Source organism: Cajanus cajan, chromosome 7, assembly GCF_000230855.2.
Source record: "Cajanus cajan strain Asha chromosome 7, NIPB_CcT2T_4, whole genome shotgun sequence".
Lineage (NCBI taxonomy): Eukaryota > Viridiplantae > Streptophyta > Magnoliopsida > Fabales > Fabaceae > Cajanus > Cajanus cajan.
In genome coordinates, this window is record NC_138523.1 from 40,472,161 (window position 1) to 40,498,130 (window position 25,970).

At 32.4% G+C, this 25,970-nt stretch overlaps 2 protein-coding genes across 2 annotated transcripts; one reads left to right on the forward strand and one right to left on the reverse strand.

The window, feature by feature from the left end:
- Window positions 1–7,126: 7,126 nt before the first annotated feature.
- LOC109813561 (signal recognition particle 9 kDa protein) lies at window positions 7,127–13,344 on the reverse strand. Its single transcript, XM_020377762.3, has 4 exons — window positions 13,165–13,344; window positions 12,942–13,010; window positions 7,900–7,993; window positions 7,127–7,485 (listed from the first exon to the last, which is right to left on the reverse strand). Exons 1-4 carry the CDS (start codon window positions 13,234–13,236, stop codon window positions 7,409–7,411), a joined length of 312 nt encoding a protein of 103 aa, XP_020233351.1. The 5' UTR covers window positions 13,237–13,344; the 3' UTR covers window positions 7,127–7,408.
- An 8,163-nt stretch (window positions 13,345–21,507) lies between these two features.
- On the forward strand, window positions 21,508–25,236 carry LOC109813558 (GABA transporter 1). The gene is made up of 7 exons (XM_020377754.3): window positions 21,508–22,074; window positions 22,430–22,552; window positions 22,930–23,024; window positions 23,216–23,402; window positions 23,509–23,639; window positions 23,997–24,212; window positions 24,539–25,236. The coding sequence occupies exons 1-7, from the start codon at window positions 21,915–21,917 to the stop codon at window positions 24,938–24,940; spliced, it is 1,314 nt and encodes a 437-aa protein (XP_020233343.1). The 5' UTR covers window positions 21,508–21,914; the 3' UTR covers window positions 24,941–25,236.
- Window positions 25,237–25,970: the final 734 nt, after the last annotated feature.

Genomic DNA, 25,970 nt, shown 5'->3' on the forward strand with positions numbered 1-25,970 from the left:
TTGAACATTTATTTTTGTGCTATGTATATAAAGCCAAATAAATATTAATCTTATAATTAAATTAATAGAAATATAACTTCATTAATTGAGTAGAGTGCATAAGTTATTATAAATTTCATTGATGTTGACTTCGATTTCTATAAATAAAAAAATTGATAACATCTTTTAAGTTTAGATGATAAATTTTTAAACAATGTGTGAAAATTTTGAAACATAAAAAAAAAAAAAATTAAAAAATTAAAATATTCATTTTCAAAATATAGATATTTAAGGATATTTTTAACACTTTTTCTTGTCTTCATATATAAGTGAATACCCAAATTGAATTTATTTATTTTTTTCATCTATATTTTAATTCTTACCTTGAATATTAAATCTTTTCAAACTTATGCTATTCCATCGTTAAATTAAGTATTACTTATATCTTTTTATCTTTTACGTATTCTTCCTTTTAAGAGTCATCATGAGTATAATTTACTAACAAATTAACATGCTTTTGTTTTCTTGATTTTTTTTGTTGAATTTTTATTTAGGTCTTGGTAAGATTGTTTAGCACTAAAGGAATATTGTAGACCTTTTTCACAACTTTTTTGAGACCTAAAATCTTTAGATATGACTTAATTTTCACTGTTTAAATATCATATTTTTCTTTATCAAAGATAGGAGTACCTTTTATGAAAAGTTTTCTTCAACTTCCATTTTTGCATGCTCATAAACAATCAAGCTCATAATATTATTATCTTTGATTCTAATTATAAGCAACATAGAATACATTATCAAGATAAAAATAAAGTAATTATTAAGTTAGTTACTTTCAATTAATTATAGCATAAGTTTTAAATATATTATTTACTTTAAATAGTTATTACATTTAATGTTAGTTATAAGTGGGTATATAAACAATAAAATTAACAATAAATTAAGAGTATAAAAGAAATTTGTCATAAGTAACTGTAAAAATTAATAATTGTTACTTATATTAGGATTAACGAAAAATTCAATTTATTACTTATAATTATATAATTAAAAACAAAAATAATATTTCTTTTATATATATATATATATATATATATATATATATATATATATATATATATATAATATATATATACATCAAGACGGGTGTTACACTTTTATTCCTAAACTCTATAAATGGGCCTAAAGTACAACAAATTTGAATTAATCAAATATTCTTAAGTTTAGATATATTCCTAAACTCTACAAATGGGCCTAAAGTACAACAAATTTGAATTAATAAAATATTCTTAAGTTTAGATATAAGAATAATAAATCATATATATATATATATATATATATATATATATATATATATATATATATATATATATATCATCAAGACGCATTAGTGGAAAATTAGCATATTACGTCACCCCTTATACGTCAGAAATACGAAAATTCGACGTAAAAAAAATGCAGTGACATTTTTGTAATTTTTGCGAACTTTTTTACGTCGAACCTGGTAGCGTCTGACGTAAAAAGTCCAATCTACGTCGGAGGTGTGTTGTGTCCGACGTAGATTGGACTTTTTACGTCGGACCCTACCAGTCCGACGTAAAAAAGGACGCAAATTTGAATAAGAGAGCGCGAGGCACACCGCGCGCATTCACTTTTCATCACTTTTCATTTTTTTCTCTCTAAACCCTCTCCCTCTCCTTTGTTACTGAATCGTTTTTTTTTGTCTTTTGCAGAGGGATGAACTCTTTGTTACTCATTTGCACATTGTTGCTGCTCCTCATGTATGAATCAAGGTTTCGTTAGCACTTTTCTACTTCGCATTGCTACTCTGGCTATCTGTTTTATTTGATTTTTTTGTTATTCTATTTGTATAGGTAGTGAGCATTTTCTTTTGGGTTGTTATACGAAGCTGAATGGCTTGTTCTACAAGCAGAACGGTCTGTCCTGCAAGCAGAACAGCCCGTTCTGCTTGGAGAACGGGCCGTTCTGCAAGCAAAACGGGCCGTTCTGCTGGCATTTTTATGTTTTTTTTAAATATTTTTTTCCTACTTTTTTACGTCGGATGTCGTAATGTCCGACGTAAATTTACGTCGGTTTTGCAGATCCGACGTAAAATTTACGTCTCCCGCTTCTACATCGATATGTTTTCTGACGTAAAAAACTGAAAATGTCCGACGTAGTACACCTCTTTTGTACTAGTGACGGGTGTTACCCTTTTATTCCTAAACTCTATAGATGGCCTAAAGTACAACAAATTTGAATTAATCAAATATTATTAAGCTTAGATGATAAGAATAATAAATAAGACTAAATTATTCATTTTTTTAACTCTATATATTTAGAGACATTGTTAATATTATTTTAAATATTTTTTAAGTGTTGTATTTATACTTTAACTAAATATTGTAAAACATAATATTTTTTTCTCCTTAAAATGGAGTGTAGATGGATCACTAAACACATTTTGATGTCTTGATGTTGATATATAGTTCCATTTTTCTCAATGATATGAGTAGCTACTCTTTTCCTCTACGATGGTAAAAGTGATTAACGAGAATCGGAAATGAAAATAAATCAAATGGTTTGTTAAAGACCCGCAACTTAACTTTATTTGTTTATTAAAATATTAAATTTAAGTTTTTGAAAAAGTTTTATAATTGAAAGGCCAAACTTTAAGACTTTAAAACAACCTGATGAGTGAACTTATTTAAAATATAAAATAATATTACATATAAAGTTATAATTAATATTTTATTTTATTATTAATAATAGTTTTAATGCTTAATCTTATTAATCTTCTTATATCTACGTGTTTATTGACCTATTTAATTATAGGTTTTGTATTAAAAAGGTTACATAATATAAATTGGGTCAAACTTTTAAACAGGTTAAATAAGATTTTTTTAAAAATTTAAAATAAGTAAATGAGTTAAACTCAAGTCTATGAACTACTAAAACTAGTCTATTATGAGAGTTAGAGTAGAATCCACAAAGTCCTAAATTCAAATTTTGTTAATTTCTATCATTATAATTTTTATAAATAAAAAAATACTCTACGTTAATATTTTTGTTGTAGGTTAGATTCAAACCTGTTAAAGCTTGACTTGATATGTTTTCACTTTTAATAAGATGAATTCTCTTATGTGAGATTTTCACTTGAATTTTCTTTGATAAAAATCACAACCATCAAGATTCTATATTTTTTTTAATTATTTAAATCTTCTCTCTTATTTTCAATTAATTTATACGTGGATTTTTTTTCTATCCGGCAGATAAACAGTAATTAATTTATATATGGAATCATTTTGTTAAAGAACGTTTGGTATAGTCTAAAAACCTCTTGACCATAAATAAAAGAAATTTAGCCAACGTAACTAGTCAATATATAGGCGTTTTTCTTTTTCCAATTGTATGGAATAGAAGATGAAAAATTAATTTCTAAGTGGAGTTTAGTTGGGTGAGCTCAAAAGTATTTTTACTCCTAAAACCAACCAACATGTTTTTCCTTTTCCATTTTTGCATTGGAATTTAGAATTGTGCATTGAAACTCGCAAAAGTACATTTATAACGCTTACACACAGTTGGGTTTCACATCCATCATCCATTTATGCATTCCTATTGAAGCAACCAATGATAGTTTCTGCATAATTTGTAGCTTTTGACATGAATTTTTCTGACGACACGTAAGATCAAACATGCACTCATTGAAGGTTTTCGGTTGTTAAACTTCACATGTAAGGCTTTTATAAGACAAAAATTTTGAGTTGTTAAGTTTATAAATGATTGTGAAAAAGTTAGGCAAAGGAATTCATTTAAAAGTTGTGGTATATAAATTAACTTAAACTTATATAAGATTTTACTTTATTTTGCTTCCTCAATTTCTTTTCTTTCCTTTCCAAGAAATTAATATATGCTTGTTCAAAGGTTTATCTGAATTCTGAATTGACTCTATCATATTATGGTATGCTACAAAATGGGAGAGTCCCTTGCACGATACAGTGTTCTACTAACTAGTAAGCAATGAAGAAGTTGCAATAGATTAGAAGCTGAATTTTGCTTCCATTTTGAGCCCGACAAGAGTACCATTCCTCAGTTCACATTTTGTCACCAAATTGGATTTCGTAGTACATTACACCACAACTCTAACCCCAAGCATATAGTTCACTAGTACGGATTGATATACGCTTAAGTAAGATCAGAAGTTCGAATCTTGCCTTATGTATGCAGTCACGTTAAATCTTGGGGCCAGTTATCTTATCATTTGAGATGTCTCCAACGTAATAAGGAGATTAGTCACTGCTATCAGCGGTGGATACTCGAGGGACGAAAAAAAAAAAAAACACCACAACTCTACTATAATCAATCAATCAAAGAACTGCCCCTCATTCAAATAAAGTTATGCACAGTCGCATTAAATTTCTAGAATGCAATCTGATTCAGCAACAACAATGTTTATTTCCTTCCAGTTTTTAGGATTATTATTATTATTTTAAACTAAGATATCTTCTAGCTGAAGATTAAAAATTAATTTTCAAAGTATTAAGATCTATTTAAAGGGTTAACATATTCCAACAATTATTTTTCACTTTTTCTTTACATACATATTAAAGATTGAATCTCTTATTACGTGTTTAAGAGACAAATTTATCTTGTTAGTATTTATGGGATTGAATTTTTAATTGTTGAAATAAAAATAGCAAGATAATAAATGAGAGGATAATATTTGATTTTTTTTTTGTTCTTTATTGGTTTTTTCATAGATGTTTATTCATCAAGAACCTCAAATTGGAGAATTCAACCGAAAATTTGTCTCCAGTAACTTCTGTCATTGTCGTTCAGATACTCAACTCTTACATGATACAACTAGAAGGAACACATGCTGAAATGGTACATCAAATACACTTCATTTTATACTTAATAGATTCAGGAAAAATAAATATATGAAAAACTAGATGAAATTAATTATATTTTTCACCCTTTTACCATGTATTAAATAACAAAAGTAAAAAAACTTCTATTCCTACTTTATTTTCTCTAATTCATTTATTTATTTATTTATTTTTTGAACTTTCTTACCAAGTACATTCACATGTGGGTTCGTAGACTGAATTCAACTTGACAATAGAAAGATCAAAAGATAAGAAAACATAGACAATGACACCCTCACACCAGAAGTCTTTTGAACCAATAAGATAAAATTAGATATATAAAATCCAAAAGGTAACTTTACTCTAAAAAGCACAGTGATGAAAGATTTAAATCTTTTATACTTCACCATGTGTTGAACTGAGTAACATATTTTTGGCCTTTAAGCACTACTGCATGTTGAGTTATTCACCCATTGCTCAACATCATCCATGGGTAGAGCAGCATATTCTCAATTAGCCTTTCTTTCTATTATTTGTGGCCAAAAGTAGCATATTCTTGATCATCATTCTTTTCAAAATGAAGGAGCATCTCTAATATTCCTTCAACTATTAATCATAATTAGCTTCTTCCTCCCCAGTATTTTCTTTTTCCTCACACTTTTTACCCTTGGAAGGAATCCTAAAAGCCTTGATTCTTAAATTTGATTCTCTAATGTCACTGCATTCTTCTTGTTGCAGGATCAAGGAACTACCTTGTGCACTAACAACCAAGGCTTCAATGATGCACAGGGTGACACCTTATACCCCCTTGGAATAGGGGAGCAATAATGCTTGATAATTGATACTAAACTATCGGTGTGTTCGGATTATATTTAGAAAGTTAAGTTGAATTTAACTTTTTAAACCAAAACTAAAACAAAAGACAACACCCTTCTTGTTTTTTATTCAACTAAGATTTCCTCCTATTCTTGATTCACACTCAACAAAACGGAAAAAAAAAATTGTAAAATACGTAAGTTTTACGTTGAAATCAGCTAACTGTGATTACAAAGTATAATTAAACATAGCCATAGTAGTGGCCAAAGTCCCTCGAATTTGGAGATGAGGCCCCCCACTGACCTTGGAACGAATCACAAGAAAAATAAAGCAAAGTTATGCACTTTGTCCTGGCTCATTACCCACCAAAAAAACATTCCGTCCATCTGTTTTTCCTTTATTTGATTGAAGAATATTTTCCAAATTGCCTTTGTATCTTTACAATCTTTCATGGGAGGGAAAAAAAGGATACAAGTTTACAAGCTTTTTTCATGGCACATGGATTAAACGCTTTAACTTTTTGATAGGGCCAACAAAGCATGTAAAAGCAAATACGCAACATCGGGATCTGGTGGAACAGGCTTAGGACTGTTCAGGTACGAACATGATTGGAACCTGAAATTGTGGTGAGATACTTATATAATTGTTTGGGATGATTGATGCCATGACCCACAATTTATCAATTTGAGTAATGCGTTTTACGATTGGGTTCACCGAAACTGCAAGCTTCAATTGATGACATTTCACTAGGGAATTCTTGGTCTGCATTTTGGTTTACATTAAACTGACATGTATACTAATGGAAAGTGTCATCGTTGCCTAGCCATCCCAATCAGCTTTTCACAATGAAGAAAATTCCATCACATCTAGTATACAAATGTTTCAATAAATTAATTATTTAGTTAATGTTTTCTAGTATACACTCTCCCAGGTCCCAGAGGGCCTGAAACAGACCAAATGGCATGCAACGTGGAAGCCCACGACAAGATTAAGGAAATTTCTCTTTAAGATTAGGAAGAAACATGAGCCTGCAGGCCCAACCACTGTTAGGCTCAAACCCCGCTTCCAGGGCGTCTACAAAAGAAGTTTACAGTCAGTAGAAAGCCTAAATCCTGCTTCTCCTTTAGACCTTTACCATCAAATTGGAAGCCGATTATCATTAAAAGTAGAGAATATTTGAAGAAAAAAAAAGGCAGTTCCTAAGTTAAACTCAAGCCACTCGTTTATTTCAGAGTAGACGATGGTTAAGTAGAATAATTGCATTTGCAACACAAAACCAATGCTAAAGCTAATATCTAAGAAGAGTGCTATCAAAATACTCTTTATACCGCATACTCTATTATTAGTTAAAATTTTTAAAATATTACAAAATCATGAGATTTGTTAAATGAAATGCGGGATCACAAAAATGATGATTTTTAATAAATTTCAATCAATAATAATAATAAAACATGTGTTCAAAAGAGTGGATCAAAGAGTATATTGCTAGTATTTCTTAATATTTAATTACAAGAAGCAATAGTAAAGGTACCGCCAATTTGCCAAGGATATGTGAATAATTTTGTTGGCAAAAACCATACCCAGGATTAATATTTGAGAAAAGAGAATTAAGATAGCAAAATAAATTGTAACTGCAACCAAGACATTGCCGTATGATTTTGGACAAAAAAAAAAACAACAAAAAACTATCAAATCATTACTGATTCCCTAATATTCATGAAGACTATTTTGTCAGCCAGATACATCAGTTATTGCTTCCTTCCTCTTCCTCTCTTGGACGTTTGTGTACCAATTTGTTCTTTCCCAGTGACTTCTGATAGATCCACTGCAGAATTAGAAGAAATTTTCAAATTACTTTTAACAAAACAAAAGTGAGAAACCATGTCTGTAGGCAAGATGAGGCGGCAAAAGAGCCTAAACGTATCATCAATAAATGCCACGGAACTGTTATAACTTTTAATATGGTTCCAAGAAGCACTAGTTTACAATTAAAAAAGGTTGGCAGTTTAACATGCTAAAGACTCCAGTGACCTTCGGAGGAAAAATTAATGCATATCCTAAGATGACTTAACGTGCACTCATCTTTTAAAGTTCTACTTATTAATATTCTTTCCCATGGTTTCAATATTTTCTAGTATTACAGGAAAACAATTTCAAACTCATTTCTCATACAAATATATCCCTCCGCAAGTAAGTTCCCAAATATATGCTGATCAACAAAGCATACCGAAAGAAATACCTTCTGGTCCCCGAGCCATCAAAGTAAAGAATATATTATTCAGTTTTTCCATCTTCTTGGCTTCTTGTGCTTGGTCTGTCTTATACTTCAGACACTGGTCAAAAACAATAAAAATCAACTTTAGGAACATGTATGTGAGATGTGACCGTGACAACAATGGGGAAAGAAGAAAAGATTTTGTTCAAGTGCATGTAATATGCTAAGCACATCATTGCATCAATTGGCTTCACACAAGTGACAAATTATATTCTATAGAATAAAACTGGTTCAGCAAAAAGTATAGTCATGACAAAATTCATTGATGCAAGGAATGGCATCTTGCCTACTTATTATGCTTCCTTCTATAACAAATACAAGTTTTGAATTGTGCAGCCTATGATGGGCACCTATGAGGATTCTCCATTTGGTAAAGGTTATTTCCTCTGGCACCTCAACAAAAAAGGAACATGTCAGAACCACCAATAATGGACAACTTTCCATCCATCACCAGTTCCCAAAGGCAAAAAGAATATAAAGATATTTAGTTTTTCAGTAAACTAGTGCCGCTGAAATAATTCCTTCACTAGTGGAGATTCCTAGGGAGAGCATAATGCCATCATCCTTAGTATAAAGCATCAAATGCCTATAAACCTTCAGTTTGTCTTCACTCTTCAGTTGTCAGTCAAAATATTTTCATTCTCGTGTTTAATTACTTTTCATCATCTGAAGATGTTGGTAGAAGGGGGACCTTGTAAACAGAATCCCTGCTCCTTACGTTCACATAACTCATAATTATATATTTCAAAAATTCAAGTAATAAATATACAATTCCTGCACGTAAAAGCTACTTTGTAGATTTATGTACCAATGCAATGACTTGGACCGAGATTTTTAAACTGTTATTTATAGAGTGTAAAATGGGTGTACTTTTGGAAGAGGCTAAACCCATGCAAAATACTTAAACCAGCTAACAATTTTTCCATGACCTTATGACTAGGTAGTTAAAATTGGGATCCTTCTTAGGATTGAGAAGGGGAATAAAGAGTGTAAATTATAGGAGCATAACATATTGTAAGATCCTACAAAATTGATAATATATGTGTGATTATGGGCATGCATATAAATTCATACATAGTCATAAAATAGCATAGCTAAGAAGAAAATAAAGACTTCAAATCACTGCAAAACTCTTGGTTAAATTAAATTAACAGTCCATAAGGTCATAGATAACTCATACTAGTAACAACTAACAACTTAAATTAACAATTCAAACCCAAAATATCAAGCTTTTGACACTCAAACACTCAAATTAAAGTCAAGATATCTAATTTATCACATCTAAAATGTGGTAATTAAAAAAGTCAGCTCCATTTGATCATCATTTGGCCCATAATCTTAATCCAAATTCTCCATATTAGGACGTCACCAACATCCTCTGCACTCTGGTCTTAAACCAAGTCCTTATCTTCATTTGGTACATCCACCCACATCCAAACCTTCATTGTCTCCATCATCATTTTCCACAATCCACTCAATGTTGGATGAAACATTATCTAGATTTAGCTTAAGGTCCTTCCCTTTCCTATACTTGTTTTTGGCCAATCTTGAATTAGGCATGACAACATCATTTGTTTATTTTTTGCTTCAAACAGTTTCTTTTCATGTGGACCTAAGTAAATACAAATACAATTAAGATTTAAGATGAGCAAGTAGAAGGCTATTAAGTAATTTTAAAAATAGGACAATAATTTGTTTTTGTTTATGATCTTTACCATTTCAAAGGCACTCTAACCATGTTTACACCCAGTGACCAGAGGAATTACATGTCAAGCTTAATATCCAAATAGAAAAGTTTTGAAGATATTCATCTTCATAAGACTCCCACCAATCTGTTGGGAGTTCTTTTTTCAACTAAAATTCTAGCAAAGAGACTACCAAAAAGACCAACTCATCTCTTGAAATCATCAAGTTGGAAATCAACCTTACATCTTCCCTTAGGATTGATCCCATCCTTGTCAAACAATCATATAGTCCACGTTTAACTTTAAGAATTGCCTTAAATCCAAGACTATAGTGTAATTGAGAGTTAAAGAAATAGCCTGGAACATGCAAAGGCCAATAAAGTTGTTTGTCCCATCTCTCATCAATGACATTTCATATAGGTACATAGACCACAAAATTTCAATTTAAACTGATGTTGACTTGATAGTTACATTTTTTTGCACCGTTGAAAGTGCTCCGGATCTTCTCTTTTGCTTAGTCTACTCCCTCATAAATAAAAACCGTAGCTAGCTTCTCATCTAAGTTGACCATTCAAAGAACTTTGATATAAAGAAATGCAGCCCTCAAACAAGTCATAATATCTTTCTGAAACTCCTTGTCCAAAACAGCTTCCTCAACAAATCTCCCATCCTTTGTCCTAGAAAACTTGTTAGACTTCCATTCCTTGGATATGAACATTCTTATCAAAATCCTGCTTGTGTTCATAAATGCACTAATGTTATTGTTAAATAAGAGGTGGCAAAAGGAGTAATGCCCAATCTCGCCAAATCTTTGCCTTTTATTAAGTGTTGCAACAAAGAAATGAGAGAAATCCTCAAATTGATACAAGTTGTAATCTTCCAAAACTTTGGAATTGTCTCCTCATGAATGGATATTTTCTCAAAGTCCTGCAAAACCAAATCAGTGCAATGTGCTTCACAAGGATCCAATAATATATTTCCTTTTCTGCATCAACATCAACCCAGTAGCTTTTTAAGCTGCTGCATTCTTGGTTGAAATTTGAACAACATTTTCCTCACTGATATCTTCAACAGCATCTTAAAGACTTTGTCGGCTGTTTTTCCTATTTGAAATGCATCAATAGACTGCAAATATACCATTACTTTAGAGTTTATTCATCAGTCATTATGGTGCACCCAACTTTCTTCCATTCAGTTTTATGTTCTTTCAAAATCTCTATTGTCAACTCTATTCCCTTGTTCAAATACTTTACTCTAATCTCGTGATAGGATGGTGACTTAAATCTTTGACCATGTTTAGCAATTAATTCACACATAATAGGGAATTCTTCACTTCTGCCCACATTGAATGGTATGGCATTATTGTAGAAAAATCTCGCAATTGCTTGAAAAACTTCCTCTCCTAGTCTTCTTATACAAGCTATTGATTGTTGCTTAGGTAATCAAACCCCTTTTTCTGAAAATATTTCGAGACTTCCCAACATCAACCACTTCCACTTTATTGCTCTCTTTTTTCACTAGTTTCAAGAAACCCCTTATGGATACTAGTTGAACTTGATTTTTTGATTAGTTTTGCTTGCAAACTATTGACTATCTCCCACATTTCCTTCCTCACATCATCGCTAACAGCTTTGCAAGGTTCAACATCCTTATTTGTTTGAGCTAAGTGATGCTTCAACTGTAAGCACCTCGTGTTACCACCTTCTAATAATATTTGCATTCAACTTTTTTAGGGCCTTTAACTGATATCCCATGCTTCCTGGAGCACTCCTTTGTAATCTAGGAAATACACAAGTTGTAGGACTAGCACCACCAGCAGCACTAGAATTATTAGTGCCAACGGTAGCTGCAGTTGAACCAAAAGCATCACCATCACCAGTAGCTTTTGAAGCCATTTTCAGTAGTTCAAGACACAAAAGCACCAAAAGGGAGCAAGGAACAAGAGGGAACAGGGAGAAGACAAAAACACAGAAAGCAACAAACACCCAGCAACACAACTAGAAGAGAAAAACTTGAGGAACTGAGCAGCAATGAGCAAAAGAGAAGTGGAGAACATGGTTGCAAGTTGCAGCAGGTCAGCAACAAACACCACCACTGGCAGGGAATGACTAAACAAGGCCACCAGTGTGGAAGTGGAAGAAACTGTGAGCAGCACTAAGGTGAGAGAAAGGCCCTTGATTTTTCCATTTTAGATTTTGGAATCATAGGGTTCGTCTCTAACATGAATTGCTCAATACTACAATCTGACACACGATTTTAACTAACATGCTTGTGACCCTATAGCATTAATCTGTAAGTCATCTAAAAGATGAACTATGCTTTCTTGTTTTACTTTCCATGTATTGTGTGCCATAATGTGAAATAAAATATCAGCCATGCTCATGGCCAAACTAGCATGCCACAAAAGATTCAACTTTCATGCATCCTTATTAGGAATTACTTTGCCAAAGAACAAGTCAAAGTATCCCCCAGAGATGTTTCTGCATTTCTGCAATGTGCAATCAGATGTTATTCTGAATTTTTAACAACTTACTCAAAAATTTAGGAACTGCGTCAATCAACAACAACATTCCAGCAATTGTTTTACTTGTTTCAAAAATCTAGATGCTAAATTCAGATGGCACAATTCCTCAGCTGCATTATATATAAATTGAAAGTCTAAAGAAGTGAAAGTTACATCATAAACACACATTATTGATGGGTATCCTTAACTCAATTTGATAAGAGTAAGTAGCAAGGTCATTAAGGCTCTATTGAACAACGTCGCATAGTGCATCCACATTTTGGGATGTTCAAACTTCAAACCACTTCTACTTATTTCTTGTGAGAAAATAGTATGTCCCGCCAGTGCATAGAGCTTTTACATTATCATCCAATCCTAATTTGCTATGTAGGGTAAGTTTGTTGACTTTATCCTCCTAACAAACTTAAAAGTCATACTCACCATAATTACTAATAGATTGAAGATGTAAAAGCTTTTAGTTTTTTTTTTTTTTTGTCTAGACTACAGTTATCCTCCATAGGAGGCAATCCTGTTCGAGCCTGTAGGACCTCTATGAGTGGTAAAGCTCTCCCTCCATGTATATAAAACAAATGATTAAGCTGGAAAAAGTCTGACATTGCATGTGAATTAAACTCTCTGCTTACCCTTAAAATCAACCACACTCTATAGGGGAATGCAATTATGAAGAATTACTTGCTTTCAATATATCCAACAATTGAACGCGTAAGAAAAAGACATTCAACCCTAACACACACAATAATAATAATAATAATAATAATAATAATAATAATAGTAGTAGTAATAGTAGTAGTTAGTACCTGATGATCATCGGTGACCTTGAGTACCAATTTGCCATCACAATGCCTGTACTTCATGACATAGCGCGTCTATTTGAGGGGTGAGAAACGAGGATAGGAATAGGATAAACAATTTGACAGTGTGCATAAGAAACAAAATGGGAACGTAATTGAATTAGAATATTGGTTGTGTTGAGTTGGGGAAGTAAGCATGCAGAGATTGAAGGAGAAGAAAAGAACATACAGAATGAGGATCGGCACGGAACAACTGAACGGATCGTTCGACGAATTCGTCCCACGAAGTTACGTAAACCATTGCCTTGTAGCTCACGAATCACGATCACAATCAATCAGGGTTGCGTCGAGCTCGGGAAGCAGTAGAAATGGAACCCTCCTGTCTTTAAATTTAAACTGAATGGAGTGGACCCCACCGTAGGTCACGTCACGCTGTCCTGTGTGCTTCCTAACAACCTATAAGACATTTCTAAAATTAAAAAAAAATGCTAATATTATTGTATCTTGTAAAAATTAGTAAATTATAAAAATCAAAATAAATTTAATATTTAAAAAAAAATGTTAATATTATTGTATCTGAAAAATGATACTATCAGCATCATAAATGATTAGACATTTTCATTGATGACAAATGAACATACAAGATATCTCGATTTAGATTCTCTTTCTTCATCAAATGAAAATATTAATATAATTTATGTTCTGCACACTCTAAAATTTTAAATATTATTAATGCATATAATCTTCCAACTCACATTTTGAATCTCAAAGTTGAAATCCTAGTTATGTTATTATAAAAATAGAACAATCTTTTTATATTATGTAATGGAACTAGACTAATCATTAAAAAAAAAAAATAGAGTTATATGTTATAGAAAGACAAGTTACATTAAGAAGTAAAATTGATTTAAAGATGTTTATTTCAAAACTTTTCATTAATACTTGATGCTAAGTTTCTTTTTAAATTTTGAATTAGACAATTTTTTTTCAATATTTTTTTTATAGTAATTACTAATAAAAGTTAAGGTCAATCATTAAAATATGTGAAAGTTTATTTTTTTCTATAAATTTTTTTATATAACCAACTATATGTTACAAATTCGATAACCGCATTTAACAAAGAATTAAAGATTAAGATAATAAATAATGATGATGAATGTTCAAATATTACTTCAAATGAAAATTTTAAAGAAGTTTTTTTTTTTTTTTGCAATTTGTAATAGATAATTAATTTAATTTGGTTTTGTATAATGATTAATGTGACTAAATTTACTTTTTATAGGTAACATAATATAATTTTAAATTTCTCTTATGAATTGATGTAAAGATTAAATACCCAAATATCTTAGGAGGTATAGTATTCATCCTAATCTTATCTCTTATCAATTGATAGTCGGAAACAACATATGATACATTTTTTTGCTGGTACAATGTCTATTGATGTAATATTGTTTCTAGAATCACTGATAGGAGACTCCATCTCAAACTGAGTTTTCTCTTTAACTGTTTATGAGTTTCTTTTTTCCAGGCTTTTGCACATCATCTCCATTTTGGTTTCATCAAATGTAACATCGTTGCTTATAAAGCATCTTAACTCTACAGGATTTACCTTCCACAACTTGTAATCCTTCAGACCTTTTGGGTAACCAATGAGGATACACTTCACAGCTCGAGCCTCAAGTTTATCTTTCTTGAAATGAGAAAAAGTCAGAGTATCAAAAACCTTCAAATTTGAATATTATGTTGCTAGTTTACAACTCCACTTTTTAATAGGTGTCTTGAAATTTAAAGTTAAAGATGAACATCTGTTTATCAAATACATTACAATATTTGCAACTTCACCCCAGAAACTCTTAGGTAGACTTACACCCAACAACATACGCCTCACGTGTTCCAAAATGGTCATGTTCATCCTTTCAGCCTAGTCATTTTGTTGAGGATTATGAGTTATAGGGTTATGCCCTTTAATTGCCCATTTGCTGCAAAACTTATTAAACAACCCTAAAACAAACTTTAGGTCATTGTCAGTTCTTAAAACTTTTAATTTGATTTCTATTTGATTTTCAACAAGAGTGTGTCATTCTTTAAAATTTTCAAAAGTTTTAGATTTATTTTTCAAAATAAAAATCCACACTCTTCTTAAAAAATCATCAATCATGGTGAGAAAATAGAAACCCCCTCCATCAACCTTGAAAGATCCCACAGATTCGAGTGAACATACTCAAAGGGTCTACTAGAAACATACATACTAGTCTCAAACTTAACCTTAAGAGATTTTCCTAATATGCAATGATCACAAAAATCTAGTTTATCCAATATATCACCATTCAATAGATTTTGTTTTCCTAGTTTCACTAAACCTTTTTCACTGACATGTCCAAGCCTTAAATGCCATAGTTTTGTTTTATCATACAAAGTTTGACTCATTATAGATGCTTGAGCAGTAACAATATAACCATCAAGAATGTACATACCATTACTTTTAGTTCCCTTAGAAACTATTAAGGCACCATTAGAGATCTTCATCATGCTATGTTTAATTTTAGTAGAATAACCTAAACCATCAAACATGCTTATCAACAAAAGATTCCTTTTAATTCAAGGACATACCTCACATCTTGCAATAGAATTTTACAGCTATCAAACATTCCCAAATGAATAGTACCCATACCTTGCACCTTGCAAGCTTTGTTGTTCCCAAGAAGCACCATTCCACTTTCTTTGAGTTCCAAAGTCTCAAATAAATCCTTCACTAGACACATGTGGTAGGTACATCCATAATCCATAACCTGGTGCCTTTGCGTTTTTGATGTTGATGCCACTAACACCCTTGCACTTTCATAATTGTCTAAAACAACAAGGACATCTAAAGAATCCACAGAGCTTCTGGATTTCATGCCTCATTTTTCAGGACAATCTTTTTTTCAATGACTAGTCTTATGACAGATATAACACCTAAGCTTAAACTTTGTGTTGCTCTTTCATTTTGATGTAGAATTCTTTCCTTTTGGTCCTTTCTTCTCACTCTCCTTCTTTGAGATGTTCAAGCTTTCACCACTATCCTCTATCTTCAATTCTTGATTATTTTGAAGTTCCTTAGTCTGAATTTAGGTATGAACCTCATCTAAGGTAATAACTTGATCTTTGCCATACAAAATAACATCCTTAACATGCTCAAAGGATTTCGATAACGAGTTGAGTTTTCCAAGTCATAAAAAATCTTGTTAAAATCTCCAAGTTTTTCTTGAACCAATCTTGCTTCTATCATCTTGAAAGAGTAAAGTTGTTGCTTCAAACATAACCGATTTGCCAAAGACTTTGTCATGTATAAAGATTCTAGTTTAACCCACATGATAATAACTGTCTTTTCTCTTGCAACCTCCCTCGGGCTTTATCACCAAGACACGAGATGATAACACTTCTTGCCTTATCAATCATCTCGTTCTTTTCTTTTTGTGATAATGATCCAAACATTTTTGCCTCGCCCTTCAAAGCTTCTACAACTCCTTGTTGCATCAATATAGCTTCCATCTTTATCTTCAATAACCCAAAGTATTATTCTCTGAAAACTTCTCGATACCGTACTTGGTTGTTCCCATGATTTAGTTTTTCTTTTTCTTTTTTCTTTCCACAAATGATGCCACTTGTTAGTTCTAAAACAAGAAAGAAACACAAACAAGAACTTACCCTATGCAAGAATAAACCAAAAATGTAGAAACGAGAAAATCCAACAAGAACATAAAATATAAACACAAGAAAAAACACAATAGCAAACAAAAGTGATTGAGAGAAGAGAACACAATAGATTTACGTGGTTCAACCAATTAGGCCTACATCCATGTGAGGAAGCATATTCCACTATCTAAAAAACAATATCAAATCTTTACAACAGAGCAACCTTTTGCTCTTCTAAAAAATCCTTTGATGTGACACCCTTATTACCCCAACACATATATAATATAATTTAATTAAGAAGAATAAACTTTCAAAGGGTTCGTAAAAGGGTTCACATAAAACTTCAAAACTGTTCTTTCTTCAATATAAGAAAATGACTGAAAAATAAAACTTGAAAGGTAAAATTTTAGAATTTACAATTTTAAAATCATTTATTACAATACCAAATCCACATAAATATTCTGTCCTAGAAATCCTCTGCCCCGATGTCACACTATCAGAGCATTCCCATAATTTAACTGTTGGCATTCTAGATGCCACTCGTAGCCGGATCTTCTTCACCTAAAATATCCATAGTTTATACGGTGAGAATAGAAAATATCTATATGCAAAGTACATACAAACACATCACAATATAATCTCATCATAATTCATTATTTAATAATATATATATATATATATATATATATATATATATATATCAATCATTCATCATCTTCACATCTCAATTCACATTTAACATATCTCATTTCACATACATATCTCAATCCATCATAATCCATACCAATTATACAATTTACAACATCATTTCCATATTCATAATTCATGTCAATCTTACAATTAACAATATCATTTCCACATCCATAATTCACACCAATCTTACAATTAACAATATGTCAAGACCTCGCCACATCTGACACAAGTGATACGGGTTAATTGCCTCACTCAACCCACACCATACTAGGGTTCGTACCATCCCTGATCATCTAGGAGTACGCTCGTCCCTGAAGCATCACCTACCTAGGGTTCGTATCATCCCTGATCATTCAGGAGTACGCTCGTCCCTGAAGCATCACCTACCCAGGATTCGTATCATCCCTGATCATTCAGGAGTACGCTCGTCCCTGAAGCATCACCTACCCAGGGTTCGCATCATCCCTGATCACTCAGGAGTACGCTCGTCCCTGAAGCATGAATGTGAGGAACCACAATCACATTACAATCCATACAATCTCTTGCAATTAACCCTATGTCAGGGCTGCCATAATCGACATAAGTGGTGTGTGTTAACTGTCTTACTCATCCCACACCATACTAGGGTCACGCCCTCCCTGTAGCACCACTTACCCAGGGGTCGTACCATCCCTAGTCACTAGTGTGAGGAAACACATCACAATCACAACCTTAATCATGTCCATACAATATCTCATCTCATATCACGATTTCATATCACATACACAATTTCATATCACATACTCAATAGATAAGTCTAATAAAATAAGGGTTTACACATCCTCACGCAATTCACCATGAATACTCATTATAACAATAATATAAAACTCAGTTAATTCCCCAGTTTAATACAATATTAAATCAATAGAATTATCAATTTAATATAACATTCATAAATGTAATAATAATCAATAAAATTAGCAATTTAATATAATTTTAATACAAACGATAAAATCTCCAATTATTCCAAAACCTAACTCACAAGCACTTTTCTACAATTTCGTTCTCCTTCTTAGATCATCATTCTTACAAATTAAATATGTATTTCTAATCCTCAACACATACAGAATCTACTAGGATAATCAATTTCTCAAACAGAAATATTCTTATTTTCCCCAAAACCTAACTTACAAGCACTTTTCTACAATTTCGCTCTCTCTCCCAGAGCATCATTTTTACAAATAAATCATATATTCATAATCCTAAATTCATATAGAATCACTTAAAACCAAGAATTCTCCAAACAAAAATAATTATAAAATTAGGGTTCTTCCTCTACTCAATTCCCTCATGTAACTCTACATATAAATAATTCCTTTTTTCCCCGTACCTGGATAAATAGGAACTCGGGCAGAACCTCCTCCTCTTTTTCCTTAAACAAGGATCGGAACTAAAACTGGAGTAGAACTTCATCCTCTGAGTTCCTCTTGGTCTTTAGAGAGAAGAAGAGGAACGAAAGAGAGAACAGAAGAGAAGAGAGAGTGAGAATGAGAGGTGTGTAGAAATGAGAGGATTTCAGGCTCACCTACCGGAACGGCCCGTTCCAAAAGTGGAACGCCCGTTCTGGACCCTTCAAATCTACGCAAATTTTTGAACTGGAACGGCCCGTTCCAAAACCAGAACGGCTCGTTCCCAATCCCAGCAGAATGGCCCGTTCTCCCTCCGGAACGGCCCGTTCTGCTTCTCAAATTTTGGGCCTTTAACTTATTCCAGAACGGCCCGTTATGGGCAACGAATTGGGCCTACGGCCCATTGAAAATTGGGTTGTTACATTTGATCTCTCTATTTGGTTCTCCATTCCTCTCTACGTATCTTCTTCTCAGCTCTTCATGCTTACACTTAACATTTTGTTATTCACACTTTTCTCTCTCTCTCTCTCTCTCTCTCTCTTTGTCACACACCTAGAAAGGATCCCCAAAACATATATATATATATATATATATATATATATATATATATATATATATATATAAGGATTCAAGATACTAAGGTTAAGTCTTATAAAACAGGTTAGACTAAACCCCATTAAATTAAGGAAGACAAATTGAACCTATCAAACTAATAAAAATAGACTATATATATAATTTGAACTCATTAGACGAATAAAGTCAGACTAAACCTGTAAAACTATAAAAATGAAAGACTTTAAAAGACATACATATGGTACAAAGGATTTTTGAATCATAATCAACATTATCTAATAACGATTTGCATTTTTTTATATCTCAAAACGGGAGACTTTTATAGGGATGGCAAAATGGGCTATGACTCGCAGCCGGCCCGTTGGCTCGCCAAAAATTGGCGGACCGGACCCATCATTTCAACCTGCCAACCCGTCGGGCCAAATGACGGACTGGCTCGTCACAACCCACCAACCCGCATAAGTAATTGAGCTTCAGTTACTTGCATAAGTAATAGACTTGTTTTGTTGACTATCAAAAAAATTAGATTATTAGTAATTTGTAAGTTTATAATTTGGTTTTGATTTTGGTGTAAGTGAACTAATTTCTATTTGATTTTGTTCTAAGTTTGTAATTTGCTTTTGTTGAACATATATTATGTATAATATGTATGCATTTTTAATTTCATATGATTATATTTATATATTTGTAGCAGTTTTTTTTATTTAAACATAAAATATTTTTTTTTTAATTTTATTGTGATATGCGAGCTGGCTCACTGACCCGTCAACCTGTCCTTAGACGAGGCGAGCTAGCATTTCCAACTCATTTTTCATTGGCGAGCTAGCCTAACCAAACTCATGTTTAACAAGCCATTGGCGTGCCAGGCCAAAACGGGCCAGGCTGACCTATTTTACCACCCCCTATATTTTTAGGACTAAACATGCTCTTAAAATGTTAAAAAAAAACCTCTTAAAAAATATTTTTGTTGTTTTTACAATAGCACGACGAGGCAACTTCCATTGGTAGACACGTGTAATGACCTAGGGACGTGGGGGTGAAATCTTGTGCGAGTCTTTTGGGATTGTAGGAAGCTTCAAAAACTATCGGAATACTACAAAATTGAGGCTTCATTTCAACTTGATTTGGGTCAAATTAGAATATGATAACTTGGAAATAAAATATATATATATATATATATATATATAATTTTTTTTTACATAAAATAAAATATATTTGCAATGATAAATGAAATTATATTTATTTATAACTTATTTTAAAATATAGTATTATTTTAACTTATTAAACTTTAAAAATAACCATATTTATTCATTTTTTTTAAAATTATAAAGAGTTTGAATTTTAACTTTAAAAATGAAATAAATTATGTCGTGAGTTAAAATCCTACAAAACTAATTATTATAACCGTAGATATTTCGTATTTCCAAATTTTTTTTTAACAAGGTTACTTTATCAAATTTTTTACTGTATTATTTTTATAAAAAAAAAATACTAAATTAGCACCCTATACAATATATTTATCCAAGTATCATTTACTGTTTAACGTCAAAATTCGGTTATCCGCAAACCAAATTCTGACGTTCATGTTGTCCTCCTCCGCCCGCTTGGGCTGCCGGAATTCGGTTTCTGGGGAACCGAATTCCGGGCAGTCAATTTAGTTTTTTTTTTTTTTTTTTTTTTCCGTCTTCCACTCTCCCTCCCATGATGCTATCGATTCCTTCCTCAATTTCCTCGTCCAAAATCGATTTGCAGTTGAAGTCCTCGCTCTCGAACTCGTCGCAGTTCGCTATCCCCGCGCTGAACTCGCATGGCTTCTCTCGCACGCCGAAGAAGGCCTCGTTTGGCCCCGTTCTCAAACCGCGTTTGCCTTCGCGGAGAAGAGAGAAAGCATCGTCACCGTTACCGTTACCGTTATCGTTGTCGTGATACTCTCTGAACAGTAATAACGGTTCTGAACAGTAATAACGTATTATATGCCGTGAGACTTTGTGCATGTTACGTCTCCGTAAACAGGATTTTGCACACAAATGTAATTTTGTGAGTTTTGGAAAACTGAAGTTTGTTCTTAAAAACAACCTTAACCAGAAATAATAAGAATATTGATTTTGAGAATTTAATGTTAAACTTTTATTACAATTTTAAAATAAAAGTTTTGAACATAGACGAATTTACCTTAAACTCAATTTTTACGGCAGCTAAAATCATCTGATAACATGATTCGAAAGTAATATTTTTAGAGACTAAAAACTATTAAAATAATTTTTTTATCTTTTCCACTAAAGCCTACTTTATTGATCAAGAATCAAAACCTTCGATAACAAATTTGAGGAATCTAATATGTATTAACTATGTTTGACCTGGTTGTTCCTCTAAGTTGTCTTACGTCGCCTTCTATTCTGTGTCCATGATTTCGGCTACAAATGTCAACAAACGTGGAGAAGAAAAATGTAATATCCAGATCAGCTTACGCAGCTGCAATAGATATTTTTAAGTAAAAATTTACTATTCATACTAGTCCTGTGGAGAGGATTGTTATGGGAACACCAACCAGAGTCCAGAACACGAATAAAGAAAGAAAGAAAGCAGAATCAATAGTTATAATATATTGAATACAATACATGACTTAGAGAGAGGTAGAAGCAGAGACAGAATGGGGTCAAGGCAGGAATCAGAGGAAAGTGTTTCATCAGAAGCAGTAAGTGGTAAAGGAACGTGGAAGCACGCAGCTTTCCATGTTGCCACCACTATAGCCACCCCTGCTGCTTATGCTCCTTTGCCCTTCGCTCTTGCTTCTCTTGGTTGGCCTCTTGGTTAGTTCTTTCTCTTGGATTATTAGAATCATAAACAATACAAATAACCAAAAGCAATACGATTCCCCTATATTTGGGAAGGTAAAGTTAAATCATATCAGTTCCTTTGATATTATATTTAGAGTCTGGTTTGACACAAAGTTTCAGAGTGTTTTTAAGAATTTCTCTCCTGAAAATAAAGAATATTTTTTAGTAGAGAAGTTTTCAAAAGTATTTCTGTGTAGTATCTGTAGAGACTCTTAATATATATTCATTTCTTATGAAGCTACTTGTTCTTCTATGTTGTTAAATAATTAAGTGGTTATGTTATGTGTTGTTACTTTCTATGAAGGGGTTATGTTCTTACTGATTTCAGGTGTGAGTTGTCTGGTGAGTGCTACACTAGCCACCTGGTACTCTAGCGTTTTGATCGCTTCGTTGTGGAAATGGAACGGGGAGAAGCACCTTACTTATAGACATCTTGCACATAGTATTTTTGGTTGGTATTATATATTGTTATATTGGTGTTGGTTTTACAGTTATAGCAAATAAATTTGTTCTTACTTCTTACTAATTTGTAATAAGAACCATACTCAGTTAGCCTCTAAAGTCCACAGGGGAGTGTAGAATGAAGGCAGGCTCAAGAAGTGTAGAAATCTAATTTTATTTATGCATTCCTATGCTTCAAAACAGACTTAACCTATTATCTATGCATACATAAAATTATGCATAGACCCTTATCATATACATAGTATATAATAATAATGTAATGACTGTCATATTCAAGTCTAATGTTTCCTCTGCACTATGCAGTTTTGTGCTAGCTGCACTCCATATTAACCATGATATATTCTTGATTTTTAATGATTCCTGAAGGATTCTGGGGGTACTGGTCTATTGCCTTTTTTCAGCAGGTAGCTTCTCTGGGAAATAACATTGCCATCCAAATTGCAGCTGGCAGCAGCCTTAAGGTTATGCATCTATCCAGATTTTGTGGAGTGATATGAAAAATGTTATAAATGTTCCATGATTTCTAGTCACCTTTTTATTTTTTATTTTTTATGATTCTGTCTTTTCATTTAAATCTTCTTAATGGACAACAAAATCCATTTGTTTCCATTTTCTTTGGATGTGTAAATGATCTAATTTCATGTTTGTACAGGCAGTTTACAAGCACTATCACGAGAATGGATCATTGACCCTACAGCATTTTATTATTTTCTTTGGAATCTTTGAATTGTTTCTCTCTCAGCTCCCGGATATTCACTCACTGAGATGGGTAAATGCGTTGTGTACTTTCAGCACAATAGGCTTTGCTGGTACAACGATTGGTGTTATCATTTACAATGGTAAGCTGGTGATGAATCTTCTCCTTGTTTGTCAAAGCCTCAACACCTGAATGATTCCTCTTTTTGATTTCATGGTGTTAACTTTTTGGTTTCCAACGTCTCTCAGGGAAGAAGATAGATAGGACATCAGTAAGTTACAGTTTGCAGGGTAGTTCTGCTTCTAAGACCTTCAAAGCCTTCAATGCCCTTGGGACCATTGCCTTTTCATTCGGTGATGCAATGCTTCCAGAAATACAGGTCTCTAATACTACTTCTAAGGGTTTGTTTGAGTAAACTTCTCCAGAAATACTTCTAAAAGAGAAAAACAGAAAGAAAAAATGAAATAAATTTTTCCATAAGTTAAAATTGACTTAAATATAAACTAATTTGTAAAAACTCTTTCTTGTTAACTTCTCTAAAATCTTACTTTTAACTTATTCATAAGCTAGTTTTAACTTATGAAAAAACTTATTTGATTTTCTTTCTATTTTTTTTTCCTATAATTGCTTCCAGAGAAGTTTATTGAAACAGGTCCTAAGTCTCTTACTATATGTTCTTCTGTCCCTCAATTGTAACATGGCAACTTGGCAATTCATATCATAATTCCTTTTCCAGAATACAGTGAGAGAACCTGCAAAGAAAAATATGTACAAAAGCATATCAGCAGCATATACTGTCATTGTTTTGACTTACTGGCAATTGGCCTTTTCTGGATACTGGGCTTTTGGATCACAAGTCCAACCTTATATCTTAACTTCATTGTCTATTCCAGAATGGACTGTTGTTATGGCAAATCTCTTTGCAGCTATTCAAATATCTGGATGCTTTCAGGTACCCTCTTTAGCACTTCAGTATAAGAGTATAGTATTGTTTGAAACTTCTTGTGGCCATCGATGTTATTCCTTTTCTCCGCGAGTAGGGAAAAGAGAGAAAAGGATCTTAGAATATGAGTTTAGATCCTAGTCATTCTCATAAAATCGATTTATAAGTACAAAGTCTAGAATGGTGAATGTTGCACTAGTCTTTAGTTTTAGTTATCATTGGTAGTGACATATATGCATAAATCATTTCGAAATCCCATGTTATTCCTGATACCAAACTATTATAGTCCAAATGCAGTGACTAATACTAATAGAGTTCCTTGCATCATTTGTTAGATATACTGCAGACCAACATATGCCTATTTCGAGGAAAGAATGGTGTCCAAGTCCAACAAATCTACTAGTCATTTTCCACTCAGAAATCGCCTGGCACGACTTATTTTTACTTCCATATACATGGTTCTTGTAACTCTTGTTGCTGCAGCTATGCCCTTTTTTGGAGATTTTGTGTCCATTTGTGGGGCAATTGGGTTTACTCCTTTGGACTTTGTGTTCCCCGCTTTAGCATACCTTAAGGCTGGAAGAACAGCCAGTAACTTCAAACTTGGCCTTTTGATGCGACCACTCAATATTTTGATAGCTACCTGGTTTTCAATCGTTGCTATCTTGGGTTGCATTGGTGCAGTCAGATTCATAGTGGAAGATATCAAGAACTACAAGTTCTTCCATGATATGTGACAGAATTTTGGACTACCCAAAAAATTCTTCTTCACTTTTTTTCTTTGGGTAATTTGCATTATCCTACAATTTTTTTCTCCAAGTCAACTAAAAGTTATGCATTTTATACCCTCATAGTTTAAGTATATAGGTCATATGCAAGATCCCGCTTGAAAGATTCAGAAACATCACGGTTGCTGATAATTTCATTAAGGTATGATGAGTAGGTCATATATACTCATATGCCACACATGTGATAATTTTCTTTAACAAAAATGCACCAACATGATATACTGTGTTTTCTGGTGCTTTTTTTACTCCTGTTTACATATAATAGAACTCTTTTTTCTCCTATTAATCGTTTTTCTGAAGTTTACCTATAGTCTCAACTCTCAACCATCAGTAAGTTTAATATTGATGTAGCTCGATAAAGTTAAAGAGTTTTAAGTGAAAAATAATCATATGCAATGTTTCTGATACAATTACCATGTAAAACTGTCATAAGATTTTAAAATTTGATTTGAAGAATAGAAAATGCGAAGAGAAAACAAAAATACTTTACCTTTTTATAAGTGGAATATGGTTGAATGTCACTTGCATGTTTTCCTTGCAATCTTCTATACACGTGAAACCATTTGAGCTTTACACATGGATCTCTTATCAGCTGAAGTTGTATACAGTTCCTGTCTTCCTGAATTGTGTTTTATATTATAACATTGAAATTCATATGTTTTAATTAATTAATTAATTTATTTATTTAGAAAAAGTTGAAAATTTATATATATATGATTTTAATTGATCCAAACGTTAAAGTTTCTTTACCAGAAGAAAGAATTGGTTGAAGTTTCAATTCTTTTTAGCAATATTTCAGCTGACTAAAAGCTTTTACTAACTGGAAAACAAAGAGTGAATGAAACTCCAAAAACAAGAAGACTAATAAAACCGAAATCTTAAAAAGATAATGAATAGACAATAAGATATAAGACGAAGCGATACTATATAAAACAAGATTAGTGCCTATGATGTGAATGTGTTGATATAATTAATTTTG

Bases quoted from the DNA above. Each gene is read 5' to 3' on its own strand.
- LOC109813558 (XM_020377754.3), top strand. From the start codon at position 21,915: ATGGGGTCAAGGCAGGAATCAGAGGAAAGTGTTTCATCAGAAGCAGTA. The intron at 22,075-22,429 runs GTTAGTTCTTTC...TACTGATTTCAG, and splicing joins TTCTCTTGGTTGGCCTCTTG to GTGTGAGTTGTCTGGTGAGT. The intron at 23,403-23,508 runs GTAAGCTGGTGA...AACGTCTCTCAG, and splicing joins TGGTGTTATCATTTACAATG to GGAAGAAGATAGATAGGACA.
- LOC109813561 (XM_020377762.3), bottom strand. From the start codon at position 13,236: ATGGTTTACGTAACTTCGTGGGACGAATTCGTCGAACGATCCGTTCAG. The intron at 13,011-13,164 runs GTATGTTCTTTT...CCCCTCAAATAG, and splicing joins TCCGTGCCGATCCTCATTCT to ACGCGCTATGTCATGAAGTA. The intron at 7,994-12,941 runs GTACTAACTACT...GTTTTTGACCAG, and splicing joins AGGTCACCGATGATCATCAG to TGTCTGAAGTATAAGACAGA.